This window comes from Chanos chanos, chromosome 6, assembly GCF_902362185.1.
Source record: "Chanos chanos chromosome 6, fChaCha1.1, whole genome shotgun sequence".
NCBI classification, from domain to species: Eukaryota; Metazoa; Chordata; class Actinopteri; order Gonorynchiformes; family Chanidae; genus Chanos; species Chanos chanos.
This window is the reverse complement of record NC_044500.1, coordinates 32,130,590-32,155,062: the sequence shown is the minus strand read 5'-3', so window position 1 is coordinate 32,155,062 and position 24,473 is coordinate 32,130,590. Positions and strand designations below refer to the sequence as shown.

Sequence of the window (24,473 nt, the reverse complement as noted above, 5' to 3'; positions counted from 1 at the left end):
TCAACTGCTGACTGCTGGGCCTAGTTTCAGAATTAAAAAAAAGGTGGTTCCTGCGTAGGATTTAATTGTAGAAAGATGGAAGAGACAGTCGGGTTGTTCTCAATGTTTGACCTCATTCAGTTGGTGCCAGTCTTCCCACATCCAGCCATTGATCATAATTACATGCTATGTTTATCTTTGCAACACAGGCATATGGATCACTTCTATTTTCATTGACAACTTAAAGAAAAATACCACATGAGGATAATGAGTGTGACAGGCATTTCCCCATATGCCTGGGTGCAAAAAAACAACAACAAAAAAAACATCCTTTTATGTTACATACAAATAAACTCTACCATTGTGTCTATGAACAAAGATCAAAGAACATCTTAATTAGGGAGGAGAGAAAAGATCCTTGACCGTCCTGTGAGTACATGTTATTGTCATGTATGATACTTGCATGTTACTCAGGCATAGACGCTGGTTATACGGCACACCATATTCATGCATGGGAGTGTTGAAGTTCTTGCTTTTCCTACTTTTTTTTTTATTTTCCTTACTTAGCAGAACCGCAGTCACTAATTAACTTTGAAAGCCCTACTGGGTATAAATGAGATCAAAAGAGATCTTGAGCATGAACACATTGCTACAGAGACGCTTTTGTCTGTGCATTCTGTAGTACGGCACTGTGAATGGCCGTATAGGTTTGTATCAAAACAAAGGAGCGGGAAGAGTTCCCCAAGGCGCCCATTGCAGTGTATTCAGAGCTCTGAATTTCTGTTGTCTTTAATACACATTCTAAAATGGACACTTACCCGTGTGCACAAAACAAGATCTGATATCTGTCTACCCCTGAACGTGATATCTAACTTTTTTAATCGAGACTTTCCATGGCAAATGGCTGCTCAAACAATCCAAGACAGGGGTCCTCTATATACATGATTCGGAAATACTTAACCAGCCTTAGATATTTACAAGTCATAGATATTTCAGTGGCATTCAGTGAGTGAGACTGCATGAACACAAGACAATGAAATAGCTCTTATCTAGAAATAATAGTCTCCTTTTAACTTTATGCATATATCGAGCCAGATGTAGACTTGTAATTCATTACACTGCTGGCCATTTTTGAGTTGTAAGTTAGATAAACACACTGACTGATCTGGTCAGCTTTACATATTGTTTCTCAGAAACAGATAATGAACACTAGGAAGGATGAAACAAGGGGAGATATCAAAGGTCTGCTTATGATTTCACACATGCCCACCCCAGCAAAAAAACAAATTGAGAAGCATGAAACTGTAAACTGATGCACTGAATTTATTCCTCCTTTGTTCTTGGAGTTGTTATCATAACGTGATAAAAAAAAAAAGTGGTAACGTGACTCCAAGAGCATGACATGTGTGCTATATGATACACAAGAGAATATCAGCTGCTGGTCCTCTGTATTTCTTAATGGTCTATTTACACATTCGAATTTTCATATTGTAATTAACCAAGGTGTACATCAGAAAATTGTTCTCAAGTTCTTGCGATTTTATTGGAAATTATTACATGACCCATTTCCACTGAAGGTAATAATGAATTGCCATGCTCATAGCATGTGGCTGATAAAGATTGGGGGAAACTCATGCAGGTTGGAAATGGGGACTCCAATTAGCTCTAACATCTGGTGCCCCCCCTCCTCAAAATGGATATCTTGGTCAGTCTTATCCAAATGCATATTAAATACTGAGCTGTCCGTCAGAGCAGACGGACTGGAACATTTACACATTATAAACACATTATCTTTGCATTCAAAAAAAACCTTTCAAACGGTATGCTCATTTATTCAACAAATAAATTCCCAGACACTGAAAAGCCAAAATGAACAATAAAATAATAGCATACGGATTCATTTTAGTCTTGTCTATTGTCTCAACCTTTAAAAGAGGCAATTAGACTGTGGCTACTCACAAGAGGTAGGTTGTGATTTATGCATGCCCTCCTGTTCTGACTTTTACTTGATGAAAGCTTTATGTAGAAGGAGTCATATAGGACGTTTCAAAGCAAACATATTGCTCTTGGCCTCAGCGCCATTATGACTGTCTTGTTACTCAAAGATACACTCATGACATTGTTTATATTTATTGTTAATCCATCAGCCAATTGGAAATGTTTCATTTAGTAGTTTTAATTGGAGATGCAGATTTTTTTTTTTTTTTTTGGAAAGTATCCAAATGTAACTATAATGCTCAGATATCATGACGAGTCTACTCTCTTAATGTGACCCTCACATAAATATAGGCTACCGTGAATGGAATGGTTAAGGGTGAGAGCACTGTACTGACTGGACAACATGTTACACTTCTATCTGAACAATACCTACTGTGGACTTGCTCATGTCCTGAACAGCGTTGCCAACTCTATTTGCAATGATGCTAATTTTATTTAATTCACTTTTGAGCTGTGAAAGGAGATTATCAACATGGTGTTTAGTATTACCAAACACTACCCTTTTATATTTCTGCATGTCACCCTGTGACATAATTAAAGAAACCAGTGGTACTTGTTCAAGTATAAGTGTGATCAATTTGGCTTAGTAGCTGAGACACAGTTTCTGATTCATGTCAGGATTTAACCTTTCCTTCTGCAGTCTTACATGGAAGTGGTGTGAGTAAGGGCATAGGCAGTGATTAAGTTGGCTGGTGTGTACTCAAGGAACATTTAGCACTATCTGACAGCATGTCCCACCGGGTACAGACATATTTCTTTTGGGGGGTGGGGGGAGGGTCAAAGCAGGAGAACAGTGGAGCTAATTTGAGGAAGATTGCAGAGAATAATACATGAGCTGTATTTCTTTCCCTTGACAATGTCCACACACATGAAAGGTTGAAAGGTGAAGTAACACTTGATAGAAATGCCCCTTTCTCCAGATTAATGCCCCTTCCTTCACTTATAGTTTATATCCCTGACTACAGTAAATATTAAATGAAGTTCCAGAGTTTAATAAATCTAGCTATATAGCAGACAATGTGAAGATATCTCACCCAATACAAGAAGATGTCTAATAATTCTCAGTTGCTGATAATATTAGCATTTCACATATTTGGGGAGATCCATAAAATCAGATAACACACAATGGTTTTGGATGATTATTTTCAGAGCTCTGAGTTTCACAAAAACTTCGAAGTAGATGCAGTATGATGTGATGGAACATGAATGTCTTTTTGCTCAAGCATGAGCTCATTAGTATTGCAAACATTAATATGCCCCACTAAATAACACAGTGACAGCACTATTATGAGTTTTACTGGTTGAAAATGAAAATCCCTTCACAGTAGCTGCTTGAACCTAAAGGAATTCCCTAACAGAAATACAGCTCGGAAGATTTGAACATTATTAAATTAAGTATGGACAAGCTTTTGCAGTTTCAGCCCACTTCTTGATGATGTTTCAAATAATGGCTTCTGCCCAGTGTGACTCCATCGAAAATAAAAACCATTATATCCCTTAACAATATCTGAGCATCATATAACAAAAAGGCAATAAGAAGGCAGATATTTCCCCTCACATGTATCTCTGTTCTCCAAGTGGTTTGGTGCACATCTCAATGCAAGGCCATGAGGAGTGACCCCTTCCTCTCATTCTGGGTGTATTATTTTATCAATCTTTCTTGTGTTGCTCTTTAACCTGCAGGTCAAGAGCGAATCGGGGTAGACTCAAAGTACGAACAGGAGGGGAAGGTGCAGTTTGTGATTGATGCTGTCTATGCCATGGCCCACGCACTGCACAGCATGCAGAAGGACCTGTGTCCAGAGCACTCTGGAATCTGCTCTGAGATGGACCTGGCTGGGGGCAAGAAATTGCTGAAGTACGTTCGCAGTGTCAGCTTCAATGGTGAGTGAATCACTACCTATTGTGACTTACAATTAAAGACCATTTGACACGTTTATGTAGTGTACACTTTAAGTATTTCTGTTCTTGAGAGGGAATGTGTGTGAGATTTAAAAAAATGAAAAGGTGTGAGGCAATAGATAATCCACTAAACTGTTAAAATACCTCCTCTACCTAAAATTTGCTATTTGAATCAATAATGTTCTGAGGGAAGCTAAGTCTATCTCTCCTCCCCTTGCTGCTCAGGAACAGTCACAAATAATCAGGTACTTACATATCTGCAGGTAACATCAAGTGAATAGCACATTCTTCCATGTGTGTTAAGTTACTTGACTTTACTATGCAACTCCTTGTGTGAAAGAAATGCAATGACGAACTTCACGTGTGGCAGAGGAAGCTTCAGCTAAGGTGATAGGTAGGTTCGTGAGAAGGAAACCTATGCAATTACAGTGCTGGACTATAAATTGGGACAAAAAGTGGAAAAAAAACCCATTATACATTACAATGAAAGTATAATTGTCAGAGGGTCTATATACTATGCATTATGAGGTAATAATACACAAGAGGGTGTGCATTATAGCAAATATTGACACAGTGTCATACAGTCAATAGGTCTGAGGTAAAACCAATAAACATCTGCTAAACATCTTTGAATAATGTCACGCCAGTGGAGTGGTGCAGGACCCAAGCGCAAGACACGAAGGTTGTGGTGACAAAAAGGAGGACTTTACTTACAAAATGAAGATAAAATACAGGTGCAAACAGGAACAAAACCCAATAACAAAAAGGTGCAGCCTAACAGTGTGTAATCCAAACACAAACAACAATAGACAAAGGACAGGTGAAACACAAGGGCTTAAATCCAAGAGGAAAACTAAACAGGGCAAACATGATTGGATAAACTTAACAAGGGGAGAACGAGGTTAATAAATGCAACAAACAGGATCAGGTGAGGGGTGGAAACACACACGGAAGAGGAGCACAAGACACTTCAAACTAAAAGTCCAAGGATGAGGTGCAGGCTGTGACAAATAATTATAATAGCATGCCACTGAATTTTTGCAATTGCAGAATGCATCTGTTTTGGTGGTTATCAAATAAACTGAGGCTTCAAGAATTAATAGATAAAATTTTGTACTCTTCATAACAAATGACAAGCATGAGGATTAATATGAGGATTAATAAGTAAAACTGTCTGTACATTTTAGCCCTGCTGCTGTGCAGTTCCAGCCATGGTGCACAGTGGGGATGAGCCACAGACTGACCAATCCTGACAATGAATCTGTTCTGTTTGTTTTGTAATTTTCAACAGCATTACACAATAATACATGATCTTAAATATGCCTATTTATAAAATTGCAAAAATGCTTCAAACTAATGTTTATACCAGGGGTTGTATTGTGAGCAAGCTGGTGAGAGCATGTGGCTATGAAGTGGTGTGGTAAATATCATATTGGCAGATAAAACATTAGCCTTGATGGTAGCTTTCAGAAAACAATTGTATCTACTGTGTAATTACTGAGGGGCTTCTGCAGTAAGAGGCTGATTGCTTGGAGTGGGTTGAGTGGTTCAGTGTAGAAGAGACAGTGATTGCATCATAAAAGCCACTGGCAAACCAGTGATTCACTCAGATCCTCTCTTCTTGACTTGAGCAATGTGAAGGACCTAGTCATGGGTCATGCCCCCCCCCCCCCACACACACACACAAACATACAATCTAATGTGCTAGGTTTAATTTGTAACTGTCTTCGAAAGGGAGGGAAGTAACCTTTACCTAGTGAAATTATTTCTTTACCTGGTACTTCAAGCAGGATGTCAAGTCACATACTTTTTGAGCTAGTAACTTCACAAGGTATGTAGGATTTTTCCCTCATTACTTAAGCGCCTATTAATTTGTTTGTGTTGTCCAAACAAACAGACATAAACTATACAAATGAACTATACAGTCTCATAGGCAATACATTAGTCCAGCTTTGGTTTTCTTGTCATGGTGTATACAACCAATTTTTTGCTAAAACTGACATCAATGCCTGGCTTATTTTTCCTCACGTATTAAACATGTATCACGTACACTCGGGTATACACTGAGGCATGCACAACTGCACACAAAAATGAGCTTACTCCTTAATAATATGTTATTTCTAAATTGCTCCTCCACCTTAACTTAGTGATGTGAAATACAGCATATTTGCAGCTTTGTCAGGCTAGTTAGCTATATTTTCCCATGTGTTTGCTTGCTAGCTAGTCATCTGTAAGGCGTGACATGACACAGAAAAAAAAAAAAAAAAAATCTGGTATTAGCTGCAAAATCAATTACAAACACATACGATCCCAGCTATTTGTTTTCTCATGGGCATCCAAACAATCCTCTCATTCCTCAGCTGTGTTCTTCTGATGCTTGTTATGTACGTCTTACTGCTAGGACCTTACATCTGAACTTGCCATGCACTACAGATGCCTATTCTTAATGTCATTAAAACAAAATAATATGTAATGAAATCTTCAATTTAAGTGTACTTAAATGTAATACACATTGAATGATAATTTTTATGTTCAATATAAAAAGTACTCATAGCATAGCATAAATCTTGGTATCACTAACCAGAGAGAACTGGACATTGTGTGCACAGTGCATATTGTACATTTTAAGGCACACATTTCAACCTTTACTCATTATTCCCTACATCTCTACAATAAAAGTTTCCTTTTGAAGCTACTTTCCTCTTCTGTTGTTACCAGGGATTTAATAATATGAATCATATTCTGTCTGATGTTCCTAAATACATCACAAATTTATGCACGGAGTCTCTGCTGGACCTTTCAAATAAACCTTTCAAACCTTCAAAACTTTTGAAAACTGGGCATTAATACTCATTAGTTCACTTAGCATGTTATTTCTATGTTGCTGTCACAGCCTGCTGTTAGACCAAAGGGTAGCCTTGCATTTAATACAAGCATGTTGCAGAAGGTAAGTGGGCATCACATAAAAATGTGATATAGCTTATACAGTAGGGGTGTATGTAGTTGGGGTGTTATTAAAAAATAGGGAAAAAGGCAAATAAAATACTTTTTTGTCAGATTAAAGCAATATGACCCCTAAGCCGTGTTATGGATGCTTGTACTGCAAGGGGATATTGTGTTTAGTCTACTCCTAACATAACTAATGGTTGTAGCATTGCAGAAATAGTATTTCAATGTTTTTTTCTTTTTTTTTTCTGACATTCTGTGAGCCGTACACTAGGCATGTAAGCAAAAATGCTAGAAACGATCAATACTTTTTTCTAATACTTGATTTATCATAAAATCTGGGGCTGACCTCTCAGCCTTAATTTCATAGACAATTTATGTTCATGTAGCCCTCCAATAGATCAATTTGTTTTGCAGCTGCCAGTGAAGTGGCTTTCATTGTATGCAACAACATGACACCTTTTGGAAAATATAACCTAGTAAATGCAGGGATTTCATGAAGGCACACTGGGGCGAGACTGGTTTGATGTCCTAGGTATCTCAGTGGTGGGGGTGCATCAAGTACACCTGCAATCCATAGAGTCGACCCTGACTGAATATGCAGACATTTTCCAGGAGTTAGGAACTTCACGTACCCCTTGAATATCCATTGACATTTATCTGACAGCCTCATCAAAATTTTTCTAGGCATGTCCGATACCATTCGCCCTCTGACCGAAGCTAGATGAGGAGCTTGATAAACTGGTAGCTCATGGTATTTTTGAGCCAGTGCGAAACTCAAGGTGGGCCACACCCATTGTACCAGTTGCAAAGAAAGATGGCAGCTTAAGGATATGTGGCAACTATCACTTCACAGCCAATAGAGTTGTGAAACCTGATGTTTACTGTGGCTGAACTGTTCTCAAAGTGAGTAGGTGGAGTGGTTTTTAATAAGCTTGACCTCAAACAAGCTTCCCAGCAGCTTGAGTTGGATGACAACGCGGCAGAGCTGCTTGCCATAAACACTCATAGTGGGCTTTTTCAGGCCTGCTGCTTGTAGTTTGGAGTATCAACGGCTGTGTCAATATTCCAGCGTTTCCTGGACAGCCTTCTCGCTGGTATTCTGGGAGTTCAGCCGTATCTGGATGACACACCTATTGCTGGCAAAACCATCAAAAAGGACAATTCATAGCTTTCTGCTGTGTTGAAACGCTTCGTGGAAGTGGGATTGTGATTGCAGAAGGAGAAGAGCATCTTTACTGCAAACCAGGTTGAATTCTTGGGTTTTCATGTGGATAAGGATGGTGTGTGGCCAACCAGTGAAAAGGTGGAGGCTATTCAGAACACGCTCTCACCCCAGAACAAAATGGGGCTTCAGTCATTTCTTGGGTTGCTCAATTTTTATAGCTGCTTTCTGCCCAACAAGACTACTGTCCTGGAACCCCTGCATCATCTACTTGACCGGTCTGCCTTATGGCAGAGGACTGACACACATGAAAAGGCATACACTGCTGCAAAGCAGTTGCTACAGACTGATGATGTGCTGGCACACTATGATGTGACGAAACTCCTGGCGCTGGTGTGTAATGCCTCACCTTATGGCCTGGGGGCACCGCTCTTCCATGTGGAGCCGGATGGCCAAGAGGCTCCCATCTACTTTGCATCCAGAACGCTGTCCTCCACAGAGAGAAACTATGCACAAATTGACAAAGAAGCATCAGCAGTCATTTTTGCAGTCAAGAAATTTCACCAATACCTCTCTGGCCGCCACTTTGTGATTTTCACAGACCACAAACCCCTCTTAGGCTTACTGCACCACTCTAAGCCAATGCCGCCAATCCTGTCCTTCGCATGCTACATTGGAGTGTGCTCCTTAGGGCCTATTATTATGAATTGAGCTATCGGCCAGGTAAACAGCTGGCGAATACAGGTGCTTTGAGTCACTTACCACTGCCTGCCACAGTGACTGAGATGTCACCACCCCTAGAAGGGTTTGTGCTAGAAATGGTGCCAGATACCCCACTGAATGCGACAAAATTGCTTTCTTTACTTTGAAAGATCCGGTCCTGCCCTGTTTGCTGCACTGGGTTCTACATGGATCACCAACAGATGTGCCCAACAGCTGTTTCAAGCCATTTCTCGTCAGCTACCATGAGTTGTCTGCACATAAGAACAGTTTGTTATAGGGGAGCTGTGCAGTTATTCCCAACCTGGTGAGGAAGGAAGTGCTGGACATGCTGCACGATGCACATCCTGGCATTGTGCTCATGAAAGGCCTGGAAAGATGTGGTCGCCAGGTGTGGATATAAAGATAGAGGAAACATTCAAAACCTGCAAAATCTGCCAGAGGTCACATCACGTGCCACCTACAGCACAGCTCCATCCTAGGGAGTGGATGACCAAGAAATGGTCCCGTCTACACATTGACTTTGCTGGTCCATTCCAAGGACAGTCATTCCTCATAGGTGTAGACTCCCACTCTAAGTGGTTAGATGTGTCCATGGTAACTTCCATGTAGTCCTCTGCAGTCATTAGCACACTAAGACTCCTCTTCACAACTCATGAATTGCCAGACATCATCGTCTCCAACATAGCCTCCTTTACCCCTGCGGAGTTCCAGCAGTTTGCCAGGCTAAATGGCATCAGGCATGTGACCACAGCACCATACCATCCCACTTGGAATGGCCAAGCCGAATGTATGGTCCAGACAACCAAAGAGGCCTTATCCAGGATCATTGTCAGTGACTGACAGACACATCTGGCTAGATTTCTTCTGTCACAGCATGTCACCCCTAAATCATCAACAGGGAAAAGGCCGGCTGAACTTCTCATGAGCCGACGCCTGACCACTGCCCTAGATCGCCTTCATCCTGACTATGAGAGTGAGATGCACCGCAAGCAGGAGATGAGTGCAGAGAAGCATCAAGGCCCGAACAGCAGTTTTCAGCCAGATGACGGTGTGTACATGAGGAACTATATTGGGTGTCACAAATGGGTCCCAGGTGTGATTGTGGATGTCACTGGTCCAGTTTCATACAGACTGCAGAAGCCAGATGGGCATTGCTGCCATGTGGATCAGTTGTGTGGCTAGGTAACTTCATGCAACTTCACAGCTTCAAAAGAGCCTACTGATCATGGTGACCTGCCACCTGAAGATTCGGCACCTGAATCAGCCATGCCTGTAAGGCCAAGAACACCAGAGGATGCCAATGCTGCCAGGCATGGTGAAAGTTCCTCTGGGCCTCTGATGTGCCTGAGCCCACCACCCCTCTACAGCGCCCTGCAAGAGAGCGTCACCCGTGATGGCACATGGCAGATTTTGTGAACTGGGGGAAAGTGTATTGGGTTTTCATGTTAATGTGCACACGCACATAGTTATACCCACGTGCTTATCGCAGAGCAGGAGGTAAATTTGAGAGTGTAATCGAGTCAACGTGAGCACCACTTGCTCATGTTATGTGTGCTGTATTCCACACTATATTCAGTAAAAGTTCGCTTAACAACTAGCACCTCCCCTGTCTTTTGATGGATCTTACAGGTAGAGCTGCCATTTGAAAACCACATTTAACCTGGGCCAGTGAACAAAAACAAACATAGTTGGTACAAAGAGCTAAACACCCAGGCAATATTTTCCTACATTACAGGAAGACAATATCCACATACATGCCACTAAACAGACTGAAAAGTGGTTTCATGAACATCAGGATAAAGCAAAACATTTTGTATAACCCTCCCAATCACTAGATCTAAACAACACTGAAGCTTTATGGAGTTGCAGAGCACAGATTGCAAAGTAGGTTTCTATCACCTGTATTCCTCAAAGAACTGGAGGCTTTTCTTCTGGAAGAGCAGTTTAATATGCTGCTAGACAGAGCTCAGAAACTGTGTGACAACATTCCAAGAGGCACCAAAGTTCTTAGATATTACATACTAATATACAGCTTGATGTTTCCATTATTTTGAAACATCACCATGTTTACAGTACAACAGATATAGCCAGAGCCCATTTAGATGAGGGAAAAATGGACACTAATTATAGTAAACCCGAAGCACATGTGCTAATGTCCAATGTAGATCTGCAGACCTAATGAGTAAACACCTCTGGAAAAGATGAAATTCAAATTTCTTTATGATATAATCAAAGATATATTAACAGAGATATACTACACCTGCAGGAGGCAAAAACATAATGTCTTAATTCTCATTTAAGAAGTACCTTTAGATGAAATTAAAATAAACATTTGGCTTTATTGCACTGCTTTATATTGTTACATTAGCAATATGTATCTAGTGTGTTCATTTACTTTTATGACTGATGAAAAGCAGTAGCCATGTTTTTATCAGGCCGTTACTTGTGCATGCAAGCTCTAGTGATGAAAGGATTCAGTGCATAGACTTGAAAAGATGAAAATATAAAAAAATAAAAAAAAAAAACACATTGCTTGAAGTTTGTCTATGTACATTTTGCTACTTTTTCAAAGGCTTCTTCAAAACTGTAGCCTCCAGTGCAAAGATAAAAAAAAAAGACTTTAAAAGCTCACTGCATACTAATAAACTTAATATGTGCAAGGAGACCCTTCTCAAATCAAATATTTACAGTACAGTACACAGGCTTCACGAAAGCAAGCACATGATGACATGAATATGAATATGAAAATGTCTATTTTCAGAACCCTTACAGGGAAGGGGAGTACTTTTTGTGATGGGAGTATCAATAAATATATCTTTTATAAAGTGCGATATTTGAACCTTTTTCTTACTTTTTTTAGTTCAGTGATCGTCTCCAAATATCTGTAGTACCGCTTGCATTAGCAGTCTTCTGATGTTAAATATTGTTTGAACAACAGAATGCCATACTTGTTTGATTGCTTCACGACTGCACAGCTCCATAGGTGGTTAACAAACTGTATGATGCATCATATCGCCTTTCAGCGAGACTTTATACATATATGCAGTATAATAAGACTAATTATAGCCAATGGGTAAAAAGGGCTAGCAATACACTAATGTAGGATTAAGCTGTCATGTTTTGTTCAGTTTTCCTGTTGACACACTCTGACAGAAATACCAGGATGCTTCAGCCCTAAATACTGTGGCATCTGTCAGATAACCACTCTGCAGAAAGAACAAGGACTAGAGAACAATGGTCAGCACATTTAAAGAGCTCTTTCTTGAAGTTTAATTTCCTTTCTTTTTTCTTTTTCTTTTGTTTTGAATACAACCTGTTCAGGCCTTTCCAGTGTTGCTTGTGTTAGCATGGTTGCATAGAGCTTTTGGAGCTCTTATCTCAGTGGAGCACAAGTGGAGCTGTGTTTCTGTCTCAGGCTGAGTTTATAAATCTCTGAGAGGAATGAGAAGAACAAGAAGGTCTATACACATGTCCCTTACAAGCTCTGGTTTCCCCCCCAACCCTCATCCAGAAAGAGTGACAGCTGGTGCTAGAGAGTGTGAGAGAATGGAACAAATAAAGCTCAGCAGCATGTTGCTGGTCCACCCACACAGAACAATGTGCACAGCAGTCATACTCTTTTGTGGCAACTTAGATTCATGCCTTTGTCTACTCTTGCACAAAACACCTGTTTTAAAAGGCAAAAATTGTGTGGCAGAGTACTGTTTTTGTATTTTCGTTTTGTTACATTCTGCATACGTGCAGAGATGCTTCTTGATAAGTTACTTTTTGGATATATTCATCTTCATAACACATTTTTGAGGATATATAGGATTTAATGTTGCTAATACGAGGAAAGTGAGATAGTCATTGCCCCAAAAATAATGAGAGAGTTGGCAAGGATGAATAGTTCTTATCTGAAGCTGAAAGAGAGAGAGAGAGAGAGAGAGAGAAAGAGAGAGAGAGATGTGCCCTCTTTGTGTTCCTCAGTGGTAGTCCCTGGGGCAGAATAGCTTTGCTAACAGGAAAAGGCTTGGGAACTTGGATGACTTTTAGAACCATCCAGCCCAGGGCCTCGATCTCTGGAGCCTTTTCTCTTTTTATTTGTTATACTGAACAGACCCCATCTTGAACAGAGAGAAAAATCAACACAGCCTGTGTTTTGATATGTGGACAAGAAAAAAAGCATACATACACACATACACATTGGGAAGAGTAGACATAAAATGTAAAGAAGGTCAATGCATTGACTCTGTATTTCTTGGAGAAAGGTGATATTTGTTCACATTCAGAACTCATCAATCATACCTGTCTGGGGATGAACATGTCAAAATAGAGTAATCCACTTACATTTTGTGGAGAGTTGTCAGTCAGATAAATGTGATAGTAATGAATGACTTTTTGTCCCCTCAGGGAGTGCCGGAACATCTGTGACTTTCAATAAGAATGGAGATGCTCCAGGACGCTATGACCTGTTCCAGTACCAAATGAACAATAACAGTTCTCCAGGATATAAAGTTATTGGCCAGTGGATGGAAACACTCCAACTCAATGTAAGAAAGTCAATCGCCTCTTCATATATTTTTTTTCACTAAAATGTCTAACACAAAAGATTGTGTTACATGTCCATGAATTGTTCGCATATGAACAAGCAAACACAAGTCAAAACCATTTAGAAATAATTTGCCACAACCTTGTCTTCCAATGGTTACCAATGATAGACAGTTCATTTTGATTACATGCTGTTACCTTCGTAAAAATTGCACTGAATCATCTTTTTTCTCTCCTTCTGATTATTTTGACTCCATTAAAGATGATAGAAGTTCTCGGGAACTGCAGACTCAGCAGTCAGATTCAGTCAAGCATGACAGTTAAACATATTACAATTTTGTTCAGATAATGGGCAGGGACATTTAAAAATTAGGTCTTAATACCCGTGTCTCAAGAGACAGTAACCCTTGATTGAACCTCAGATCATACATTAATGTATATGAAGAACCCCTGCCCTGTGGAGCTCGTCTTATTATAAATGCATCAATTACATTACTGAGCTGTCTATGTAATTGCTGTGTGTGACCTAGTTCTGCACTCTCTTATGGATGTATACCAGCCCTTTTATTCACTGGGCAAGAAACATATGTGGCTACACTTTGATGTTTATAAATGAAGTGTACAATAAACTGCATGGTAAGTTCATCATTTACCCATGTAAAATGTCCTATATTTTGTATAGTACTTAATCAATTTAGCGTGAGCATGATTTTCTCAATAACGTCTAACTAATTATTTCCACAAAAGCAAAGAACATACCAAAAAACAAATGGAGTGCTAAAGCACTGCTAGTTAAAAGTGGTGTGTTGTATCTAAACAGTTAATGCAGGTTGTCACTGTTTTTTTTTCTTTTGAGATTAGATTTCCATTATGAACATCATAAACGTAGTTATTGATTTAAAATGCACAATGCACTATTGGGTCATTACATTTACATACTTTCATACATTCATTTTAAAAATGACCACAAATTTGTAGGATTGCCAGATTAATTCAGCAGCAGTTGGTTTGTGACATACCCATAATTCCGTAATGCAAGCATGTATTGTCATTTACAATATTAAATTGTTATGGTTGTCTGTAAATTGCTCTAGGATATAATTCACCAATAGTCACATAGCCACAGTAGGCCATCCATGGACTGTGGAGTTACACGCAAAAGCTCCTGTCTGCATAACGTCAGATGAGTCAAAGTTTGTTACGCTACTGAGTTGCAAGATTTTAACAACGCAATTAAAATATCATACAGCACTTGTGTGATATATCGTGTGTGTGTGTAGTTCAGATCATGTCAGCTTATACTGCCATTATGTCAAAGGCGGCACAGCCAGGTATGCATGAAATATTTATTTGTTTTGCATATGTTTACTGTAAAATCTTAGAAGGGCCTTGTATTATTTAATTTCTCCTCCTCTCTGTTTTGTGGCATCTGTTTTTTAGTCCCTCTGAGAGTCACGGCCTGTATTTTACTTTCGTGAAAAAGCAAGGAATAATTACCTTGATTATTAGTCATGTGTTTCTTGCTGAACGTGTGTATTTTTCAAGCGATGTCCCCTCTCTCTTTGCCCTGGCGGTCTTGTAAATGGATTCGGCTTGCTGTGTGGGATTTCGCGTATGTATTCTATCATTCTGAAAAGGCAATGGGAGGAGCACAGGCACAGTGCTGTGATTCACGTCTTCCTGGACGCTGTTCAGTCACACATGAGAAGTCCACTGCAGACATGTCGGAGGATCGCCCCCAGCTCCCACAGCAAATGTCATTTGTGCATCATCTCCCCCACAGAGAAGATAGGCAAAAGGGTTCAGTTAAACAGCCGTTTCAGGGAGGAGAGCAGAGAGATTTGGTGCCTGTTTCTCTTCTTTTTTTTTATGAGAGCAGAAAGTCAAATGAGCTGTATTTATTTATTTATTTTCATCCTTTTTTTTGTGTTGAGTGTTTTTTTTTTTTTTTCTTGGTTAGCAGTACAGATAGCTACAGAAGGTCACATTTCAATAAGCTGTGCCTGGAACACTGGGTGAATACACACCTTCTGGCTGCATACAGAGAACACTGGCAGTAAACACAGTGGGCTGTGGGCTTATCCGCCTTGCTTCATGGTCTTGTGATAAAAGGCAAAGCTGAAGCCATTCCCCAAAAATGCTTAGCATTATGTTTAGGCGGCTTATTTCTGAATTCATCAGGCTTTTTGCTGAATTCTTTTGTGAGCTTTGCATTTGGAGGAATCTCTGTGTTTTTTTTTTGTTTTTTTTTCCTCTCTTTTTTTTTTTAATCCATCATGATGATGATGATGATGATGATGAGGATGATGTTGATTATGATGATGATGTTGTTGTTGTTGTTGTTGTTGTTGTTGTTGTTGTTGTTGTTGTTGAACAACCTTCAGTAATTAATGAAATCAAAATTTTGCATTTTCTGAATTTCTGGGAAGGAAGTTCATCCTTACAATTTCTGTTTTGTTTTAAGGTGCATATTTATGCTGTCACTCTTCATTTTTACATTGTAAAGACAGGTACTGATAGATATCACATTAAGATTGCAACAACATACACTTGATCTTCACTGTGACCTAACTCAGTCCTCAAACTGTGGTTGTCTTGTCCAGAAACTTTTAAAATGACTAAGCCCTACAGACTTGCTCGACAGCATCTGATATTAAATTTTAAACGTGACCAGAGCATGCAAGCCTTGATGTTGTCAATCTAGTCCATTCAAAGTCACTCTAGTTTGGATGAGTCAGAAGTCAGGCTCTTGTAAGAGTCAGAGGGAAGCCTCTGGAGATATGACCTTTGAGCTCTGTCCACATCCCCATCAAACACAAATATACTGTATGTCTGCAGATTATACATCCAGTCTCTGACGCACAGACATGTTCTCTGGCACAAGTACTGGCCAGTAATAACAAATGGTGGGGCAAGAATTTTCTGCATTGACTTTCACAACCTACTCATACAAAATTATTTTTCTAAAATGAACAACAAGTAGGATATAATGTATTACAGTGTGGTGTAATAACAAAGTCAACCAACCACAGCTTATTTTAATTAGCTTATCATTTGGATTGCTTTCTGAATTCCAAAGGGAGCAATTACCTTTACCTCCATGTAGTTTCAAGAAGTTTGATTAGTCCAAAATGGGCTAATTATATCTGCCATGGGACCAATTCCTATGTGTGTTCACCAAAAAGTTATGGGCATTTCTAATCATCATAGAATCAGAGTATATAATATGACGCATAAAAGGACTTGTCAATTTTAGCTAGGAGATGCTTAGAGGACAGAGTTTTTCTTGTGGATGCCAACATCATTTAAGACCGCATTGACAGTACAGGGAAAAACACTGTCTTGGGATCTTATGTTGTTTATTTTAATTAATCATTAATTTTATTTCACCAGCCACCAGCACGGCTTCCTCCACTTTACTTAAGAGAAACCATTGACTTCCTCACATACTGGAAAACACAGCTGCATACTGCCCCCCCCCTCACGCACGCACAAAAATTTTCCATATTTCTTTTGCACAAAGATGCCCCCCCCCCCCCCCCCCCCCCCATCCTGTGTACCTTATTAGAGTTAGAGCCAGTGTTACAAACTGTTAGAAAACCTTGCTGCCTGTTCACTTGTTGACAGATGTAGAATCTATGTGACTAAGAATGAGAGGACCTCTGAAGACAACAGCATTCCCTGTTTGTTTCCAGTCTGTCTAACTTTCCCTCTCCTGTCACGTTCTGTTTGACGGTAATTTGCCTTGCGTATACATTTGGTAATAAGAGGCTCTGAGGGATTTTTTTTTAAGGTATTTTCCACAGAATGCTTAATTATTTGGGCAAACAATTGCATGAGAAAGCAGCCGAGCATAGACAAAGTGTCAGACTGAATTTGCTTCCAGGGTTGAATGTGCACTGGTGACAAGCCTGTGACAATTACAGTGCTTGACATTTCTTTACATGCACATCACACACTGTGCCTCAAAATCAGCAGAGTTCACTTTTAATGTGAGAGCAGAGAGGAAGAACAAACATTACATGGGCTTTGATTAGTCTTAGCAAGTAAACACAATCAGCATGGCTGGCTCCATTTCACCATGTCAAATGTGATAAAGAACAGAATTGTATGTGATGGAAACAAACTACTGCAAATAGACTACTCAGTACAGAAACAGGGCACATGAGTAGATGTGTTTCTTTGTGATCTACACTGCATGTGTTGAGGAGGAGGAAAAGAATTAAAGGAACAACACTCAAGGCCAAGGAGATAGATCTTGCTCGTATCCATAGCAACAGGGCTGTTAATCTCATTAAGATTTCCACACTGTGCTTAATTATGAGCATTAGAACAAGAATACGGTGGCCCCTAAAGTCCAAATAATGAACTGCGTTATGATGGCTGCAACAAAATTGCTTTGGGTAGGGAGCACAAATCAAACTAATTAGAGTGGATTTGATTGCCTGGTCCCCACAAAGGACCGAGTGCAAAGACCACAAAAACTGATGCAAGGAATGCTGCTTACTCTGGCCCAGGAATAGAGCAAACGTATGAGAGTGCAGGGAGAATAAATGTGCTCTAAGTGTCAGTTCTAAGTTCCTTAACCGCAGATGTTCTGTAGTGGATGCATTCATGCATGCAGTGTTAGGGGAGGACTAAAAAAGAAAAGAATAAGGCAATCTTTAATTATTGGTTTCTTAGCAACTACAGAGGCCAGAGCAGCTTGCAGAGTTGGCACATTGTAGAATGCTGTAAAGAAAACCTTGAAGATAATGCAGAATTTTTCATTGTAAGAGCTGCAGTTGTGGCTAGTAGGACAGGATTAAGTTGTTGTTGTTGTTGATGTTGTTGTTGTTATTTTGGTTAGTGACCATTAGTTGATTGTAAAATATTTTAAGACAGTTAGATGTCTAAATGTCTAACAACCCAAGAGTAGAAACCAAACTCTAGCAACCACCAGATGAAATCCTAGCGACCACCAGGTAATGAAACACTTCTGCGCAAGCTTTAACGATAGAAGAGTATATTGCCACATCTGTAAATTATAGTTAAGTCATAACAAATTCAGTATCTTGATCACATTTGATTACAAAGTGACTTTCTGTTCCTCTATTACAACTAACTTTCCAAACTGTCTAAATACAGATAAAAATTTATAACAATCTTATATGGTTTTCTAACTTCACATGATCAAAAGAAAGAAAGAAAGGAAAAAAAACAACAACAACAACAAAAACAAATAAGCAAACAAATAAACAATTACAGTAAAATATGCCTCTAAGCTCTCAGCTCTGTTTTCAGAGAATGAGTGCTTGGATACCTTCCTTTTTAAGCATGCCATTAACGGTATTTAAATTGCTACCTGACCTATGATGTTAGTCTAAACTGAGGGGTGATTTATTGGCAGTAGTGGTTGACAACAGAGTACTTGCAGGCAGGAAGGCAAAAGGCTGGCTGGACCTGATAAGAGAGCGAGGCTGTAGGCATAATGAGAGAGGATGGAGACTCGCCCATCTCTCGGCATGGCTTTAAATACAGTGTACCCCAGCACTCCCTTTCCCCCTCTCCCTCCATGGGGGATGGTATGAAACAGAGGTAGCTTACTGTAGAACACAGAATAATGGATCTGAAGGTAGCTGATTGTAGAACACAGAATGATAGATCTGAAGGTAGCTTACTGTAGACCGCAGAATAATGGATCTGAAGGTAGCTTACTGTAGAACACGGAATAATGGATCTGAAGAGAAGAAACAGCTCTGATGAGAAGTCTGTATTTTTTTTTTTTTAAGTAGCATTTGCATGATACAGCTTTATAATTCTGTAATACGTGTGTAATAACTATTACAAATATGTGTCTGATTCATTACATTTTTTTTTTCATTTCTATGGACTTTCTTAATACTTCTAAGAGCCTTAAACACAATGTGATAAACAATGTCCTAATTCCGTCCCCTTTTCTAATGAAAGTACGGCAAAGTAAATGTGCTTCCTCACTAAATCTGTCAGTACCTTGTGCCATGGAACCATCTGTATGTCCTGTCTGTGTAGAGAGTCTCTAACAACAGGGCAGTTAATCTTTAAACATTGAACTGTGTGGTTTGAATGTCCCGAAAAGCAGAGGCAATCTACAGCTGAGAGCAAAGTAATTGACTTTTGTACTACCTGTGTCAGTTGCAAAGTAGTTTATTTTAGGTTCTCAATCTTCTCTGTTGCAATTTTCTAGTGCTACCCCTCCTCCTCCTCCATGGCCTGCTTACACTGCCATTCAGGGCAGCGTGATGGCCTATAACCTGTTAAAGTTTGTTCAGCTGAAAGCAGTAGTGGCAGATGAGCTTCAGCCTGGTCTTCCAGAGACCGAGACTCCATTTTCACTGGGACAATTTTAAAGGGTGTCATCACTCATGCAGCAGGTCCGTTTCATACGTTTTGAAATTGTTCACGTATGTACTTGCTTGCACCTGAAGTTAAAATACATATTGCTGTGTGACTAGAAGGGTATACATTAGTAAAGGTTGATTTATGAACGGCCAATACAGATATTGTGGAGTTGAGGATGGGATATCTACCACACAGAGAAGATAATCCAGTGTGCTCTATGTGCTTGAGTAACAGCGTAAAGGCAAGTCACCTAAGAGACAAGTATTATATGCACACTGATGATACAACTATAGGAGTTATTCTCATGTCTTGTTTTCAAATGGTGACATCTTCTAAGAGAGGTTGTTTCAATAATTCAAACCAGCACCAGTGTATGTTCTGTCTGATAGAAATTTGGTGTTCGGTGTAAATAATTGATTCTGTTCATACCCATGCTCCTGGCAAGATGATCTCACGAGAACATGGATGTGTATGTTCCTCTTTGCATTCACACCGTGTGACTTTGACAATACATTTTCCCGAGCGGGTGACTTTATTGCAGCTTATGTAATCAAGTTGATTTGAGGTTTAAAACCAGGTCTCATAGTCATTTCTGTATGCAGAATGAACAGGCTGATCTGACTTAGGTTGTATTGTTCATGAAGTTTTAATGATTTTGTCTGGGTGGTGTGTGTGTGTGTGTGTGTGTGTGTGTGTGTGTGTGTGCACGCGTGCGCGCAACTGTATATGTGTGCGCAAATATGTGTGTGATAATGTGTTTTTTATAGTTATGACAATTGACTGAGTGGGAGGGGTGAAAAAGTACGGGCAAAAAGAGATAGAATGAGAGAACTGAAGGAGGAGGATGGAGAACATGGTGACAAATTCAATCCAGATCTGAAGAGGAGACGTGTTTCTTTCTTTTGCTTTTTTTTCTGAGTCCAGATGGATTTCAGTGGGAAGATTAGAAGGTTGCGGCGAGTTTGCCTTTTGTTCTGCTGCTGGAATGCTGTGGCATGTCCAATCAGCCTGCCCAACATGTGCGTCACTCTGTCTGATGTAGCTTTCTACTCTACCCTCCCCAGGTGTCACTTTGGTATTCACACAGTTGCCATGGGGAGTCAGAAACACTCTTGAGTACTGATGCAAACACCATCTGATAATGGCAAGAGCTAATAGTATGTTTCTGTGGATTTTCATTACGACCATTTGGCCTATCTTACAGCTTCACTGACTCGAGGGAATATATGCTGGCTTAATGTCACAGTATATTATAGTGGAGGCTTAAAACGTTCACTGGTGCTGATGAAAATATTGTTCTCTAAGAATATATGCTGATAGTATCTGCCTGTGGATTTTCCTAGAGATACTGTTGGCCTTCATTTGTCACCTCATATGAGAGACTATGTAATGTCTCCTTTTGTCTAGTGCTGTATGTGAAAAAAAAAATGCACTCGAAAGAAAGAAAGAAAGAAAGAAAGAAAGAAAGAATTTTCTTCTTTGTTAACAGATCAGCTGTGTTAACAGATCAAGTTAGGAGCTGGATGGATTCTTTCGTACCTTCCTTTTTCAGACAGCCTTGATTATGTGTTCAGTTTCACGTTATCATCAGCAGTGCTTTAAAAGTTGTCATGTTGCCTCTCACATTGCCACTCATCTGTAATTGTTCAGTAGATGAACTCAGTTGCGTGTTACAGACAGCCCCTCTACAATTCGAAATGTTCTCATTTGATTATTTACCTCCTCAGAACACCGATATTTAAAAATCAGGTGTTTTTTTTTGTTGTTTTTTTTTTAACATCTTGCATGTTTTGTGTGTCTGTGTTGTTTGTTCCTGTAAGAAACAATTTAAAATCGGTCAAGGATCTAATAATCACAATACAGTATAATATGCCGCTCTCAGTCTCATGGTGAGTGTTTAATACTTATATCAGCTATACATTTATTCAAGGCTTTCATGTTTGTTTGTTTTGTTTTTATCTCACAATTCTTTTTTTTTCTTTTTTTTTTAATCATCATAGACAAAATGCACAAATATAATTTAGGAGTAAGGAACCAGGTGCAAAATCAGTTGCAAAAAGCAGTTGCATCAGTGGCAGGAAGCAGGCACCTTCACGTAAATGAATGCTGAAGTTCTCCTTTGATTAATGGCAGCTTTGAATTTTCTTTCAGATTGAGGAAATGCAGTGGCCTAACGGAGAGCTGGAAGTGCCCAGTTCAGTGTGCAGTAAACCCTGCAAAACAGGTGAGAGGAAGAAGATGGTTAAAGGCATGCCATGCTGCTGGCACTGCGAGCCGTGTGACGGCTACCAGTACCAATACGATGAGACATCCTGCAAGCTGTGTTCCTATAACATGAGACCCAACCCCAACAGAACAGCATGCCAGCCAATCCCCATCGTCAAGCTGGAGTGGCACTCTCCCTGGGCAGTCATCCCAGTCTTCCTTGCCATGCTTGGCATCATTGCTACTATCTTTGTAATGGCCACTTTTATCCGTTACAATGACACTCCTATTGTGCGAGCCTCAGGAAGGGAGCTGAGTTATGTTCTTCTGACTGGCATCTTCCTCTGCTATATCATCACCTTCCTCATGATAGCCAAGCCGGATGTGGCTGTCTGCTCCTTTAGACGCATCTTCTTGGGTCTGGGCATGTGTATCAGTTACGCAGCCCTGCTTACCAAGACCAATCGTATCTATCGCATCTTTGAGGAGGGAAAGAAGTCCGTGACACCACCCAAACTCATCAGCCCTACCTCCCAGCTGGCCATCACCTCAAGCCTCATTTCTGTGCAGCTCTTGGGGGTCTTCATATGGTTTGGGGTAGACCCCCCCAATACCATCATTGACTATGACGAACAGAAGACCATTGACCCAGATCGAGCACGAGGGGTACTCAAGTGTGACATCACAGACCTACAGATAATCTGCTCACTGGGATACAGTATCCTGCTCATGGTGACATGCACAGTGTACGCCATCAAGACAAGAGGTGTGCCTGAAAACTTCAATGAGGCCAAGCCCATTGGTTTCACCATGTACACCACATGTATTGTGTGGCTAGCATTCATACCCATATTCTTTGGCACAGCACAGTCTGCAGAAAAGGTAAGAGCCATATCTGAATGCTGATTACGTCTACACTTGCTGTAGATTGAAATTATATTAGTAGGAACATCCTGCTGTGTGGGGTCCATTTTTGTGCTTTTATTGTGTAGCTACTCTATTCCTTAGCTCGCTCTAAGGCAAGTAAGACTTTAACCTTGCATATGCTCCACTTTCAGCTCAATTTCCAAACCATTTGGCAGACGGTGTTTCTGTAATGGATCTGTTTTGTAATACCTGTTCAAAAGCTGTAGGCAATCTAGAGAGTGGCTTTTGTGCATAGAAAATATCATCCGTTTTTTTTTATTTTCTTTCCTCAGAGAGTAATGAAAAATTAGATATCGATATGCGAAATGTGCTGTCTCATTGATTTGGTTGGGCATAAAAGAATTAATGGCTCGATTAGGGATCACAATCAATGTCCCATGACCTATCTTTTAAGAGATGTTTCATTACAGTCAGAATGTTCCGTTATTATCTGTACGTTGGATGGGGATTTCTCTTTGTCTTTTCTCAATTTTGCGACTAAAACGTGATTACTTAAGATTGGTAAGTGGAAAAATACAGATCCTGATTTAAAGGGCATCTAGAATCATAGGATTAGTCCCTTGATGTTGATGACCTCTTGTTCCAGTTTAACAGATGTTCTGGCATGGTTTCCATGTAACATGACATTGCCAGAACTGAACGTAACTAGATTTCTCATAGTTCTAAGGAAGGAATAACTTCACCCAAGAACTTAGAGGGAGGTTTTATTTACAAATTCATTGAAAACCAAAGGAAAAAAAAACAGGATAGATGACTGAATGACTATGAAACACATTACTGTGCTGATATGAAATAGCTGTGGATTCCCAGTGCTATTACCTGGGCTTCTGTGATGCCGGGGGAACTAAAGATGATGTACAATCCTAGGAGGAAGGCGGCAAGCTCATTAGGGGAGCAGTCTCATCTGTAGAAGACTACAGCGTATGAAGGCCTGACGTCAGCAGGTGCCCCAGCTGAGTGGAATTGTGACACCCTGGCCTTTGCTGCTTGTCATTACTTACCTTGCCACCACTGAGCTGAATACAAATGAGTATAAGCTGCTTTCACACTGACTGCTGCAGGCTGGGCTGTGTAAAGTGTGTGTGTGTGTGCGTGTGTGTGTGTGTGTGCGTACGTGCGTGTGTGTGTGTGTATGTGTGTGTGCGTGCGTGCATGCGCACACGTGTGTGTGTGTGTGTGTGTGTGTGGGTGCGCATGTGCGTGTGTGCATGTGTGTGTGTGTTTGTTTGCACATGAGTCATACACACACTTTGTATGGGAGGATTTTGTATGGCCAAGGTTAGCCATGTATGCTGATATGTAGTCTGGTATGTTCATACACCAAAGGCAGTTTTTTTTCTTTTTTTTCCCATGTACTCTGAGACAGGCCATACCCTTAGCAGTATAAACTGTACTACAACATGAAGCCAGTAATCCATGTGCTGATATCTGGGAGTGGGGTTTTTTGGGCCCATATTATACTAGCATTATCTGAAACATCGAGGTAATAGCTGGCAATCTATCTTTTAAATAGCATTTGACTGCAACATCAATAAACTAGCAATCACTTCACTTGCAATTATGAGTTTATGTCTATATCACCTTCTTTTTGATTTACTGTAGCTGGAAAGCTAAATGTTTTCAGAAATAGCGTCATATCTTTATATCAAATATCATATTTTCTTCTTCTTTCGTAAATTGACTGGTAAGTTCTTTTCTTAAGTGGTTTCCACAGGCATTAATAGATCCATTCAGAAGC

At 40.0% G+C, this 24,473-nt stretch overlaps 1 protein-coding gene across 1 annotated transcript in view; it reads left to right on the top strand.

The window, feature by feature from the left end:
- grm7 (glutamate metabotropic receptor 7) overlaps positions 1–24,473 on the top strand; it is an 88,867-nt gene that overhangs the window by 43,772 nt on the left and 20,622 nt on the right. The window contains exons 5-7 of the mRNA XM_030776568.1: positions 3,661–3,861; positions 13,106–13,245; positions 21,755–22,690. Coding sequence (XP_030632428.1) covers positions 3,661–3,861; positions 13,106–13,245; positions 21,755–22,690 — 1,277 coding nt within the window. The remainder of the gene's footprint in view (positions 1–3,660; positions 3,862–13,105; positions 13,246–21,754; positions 22,691–24,473) is intronic.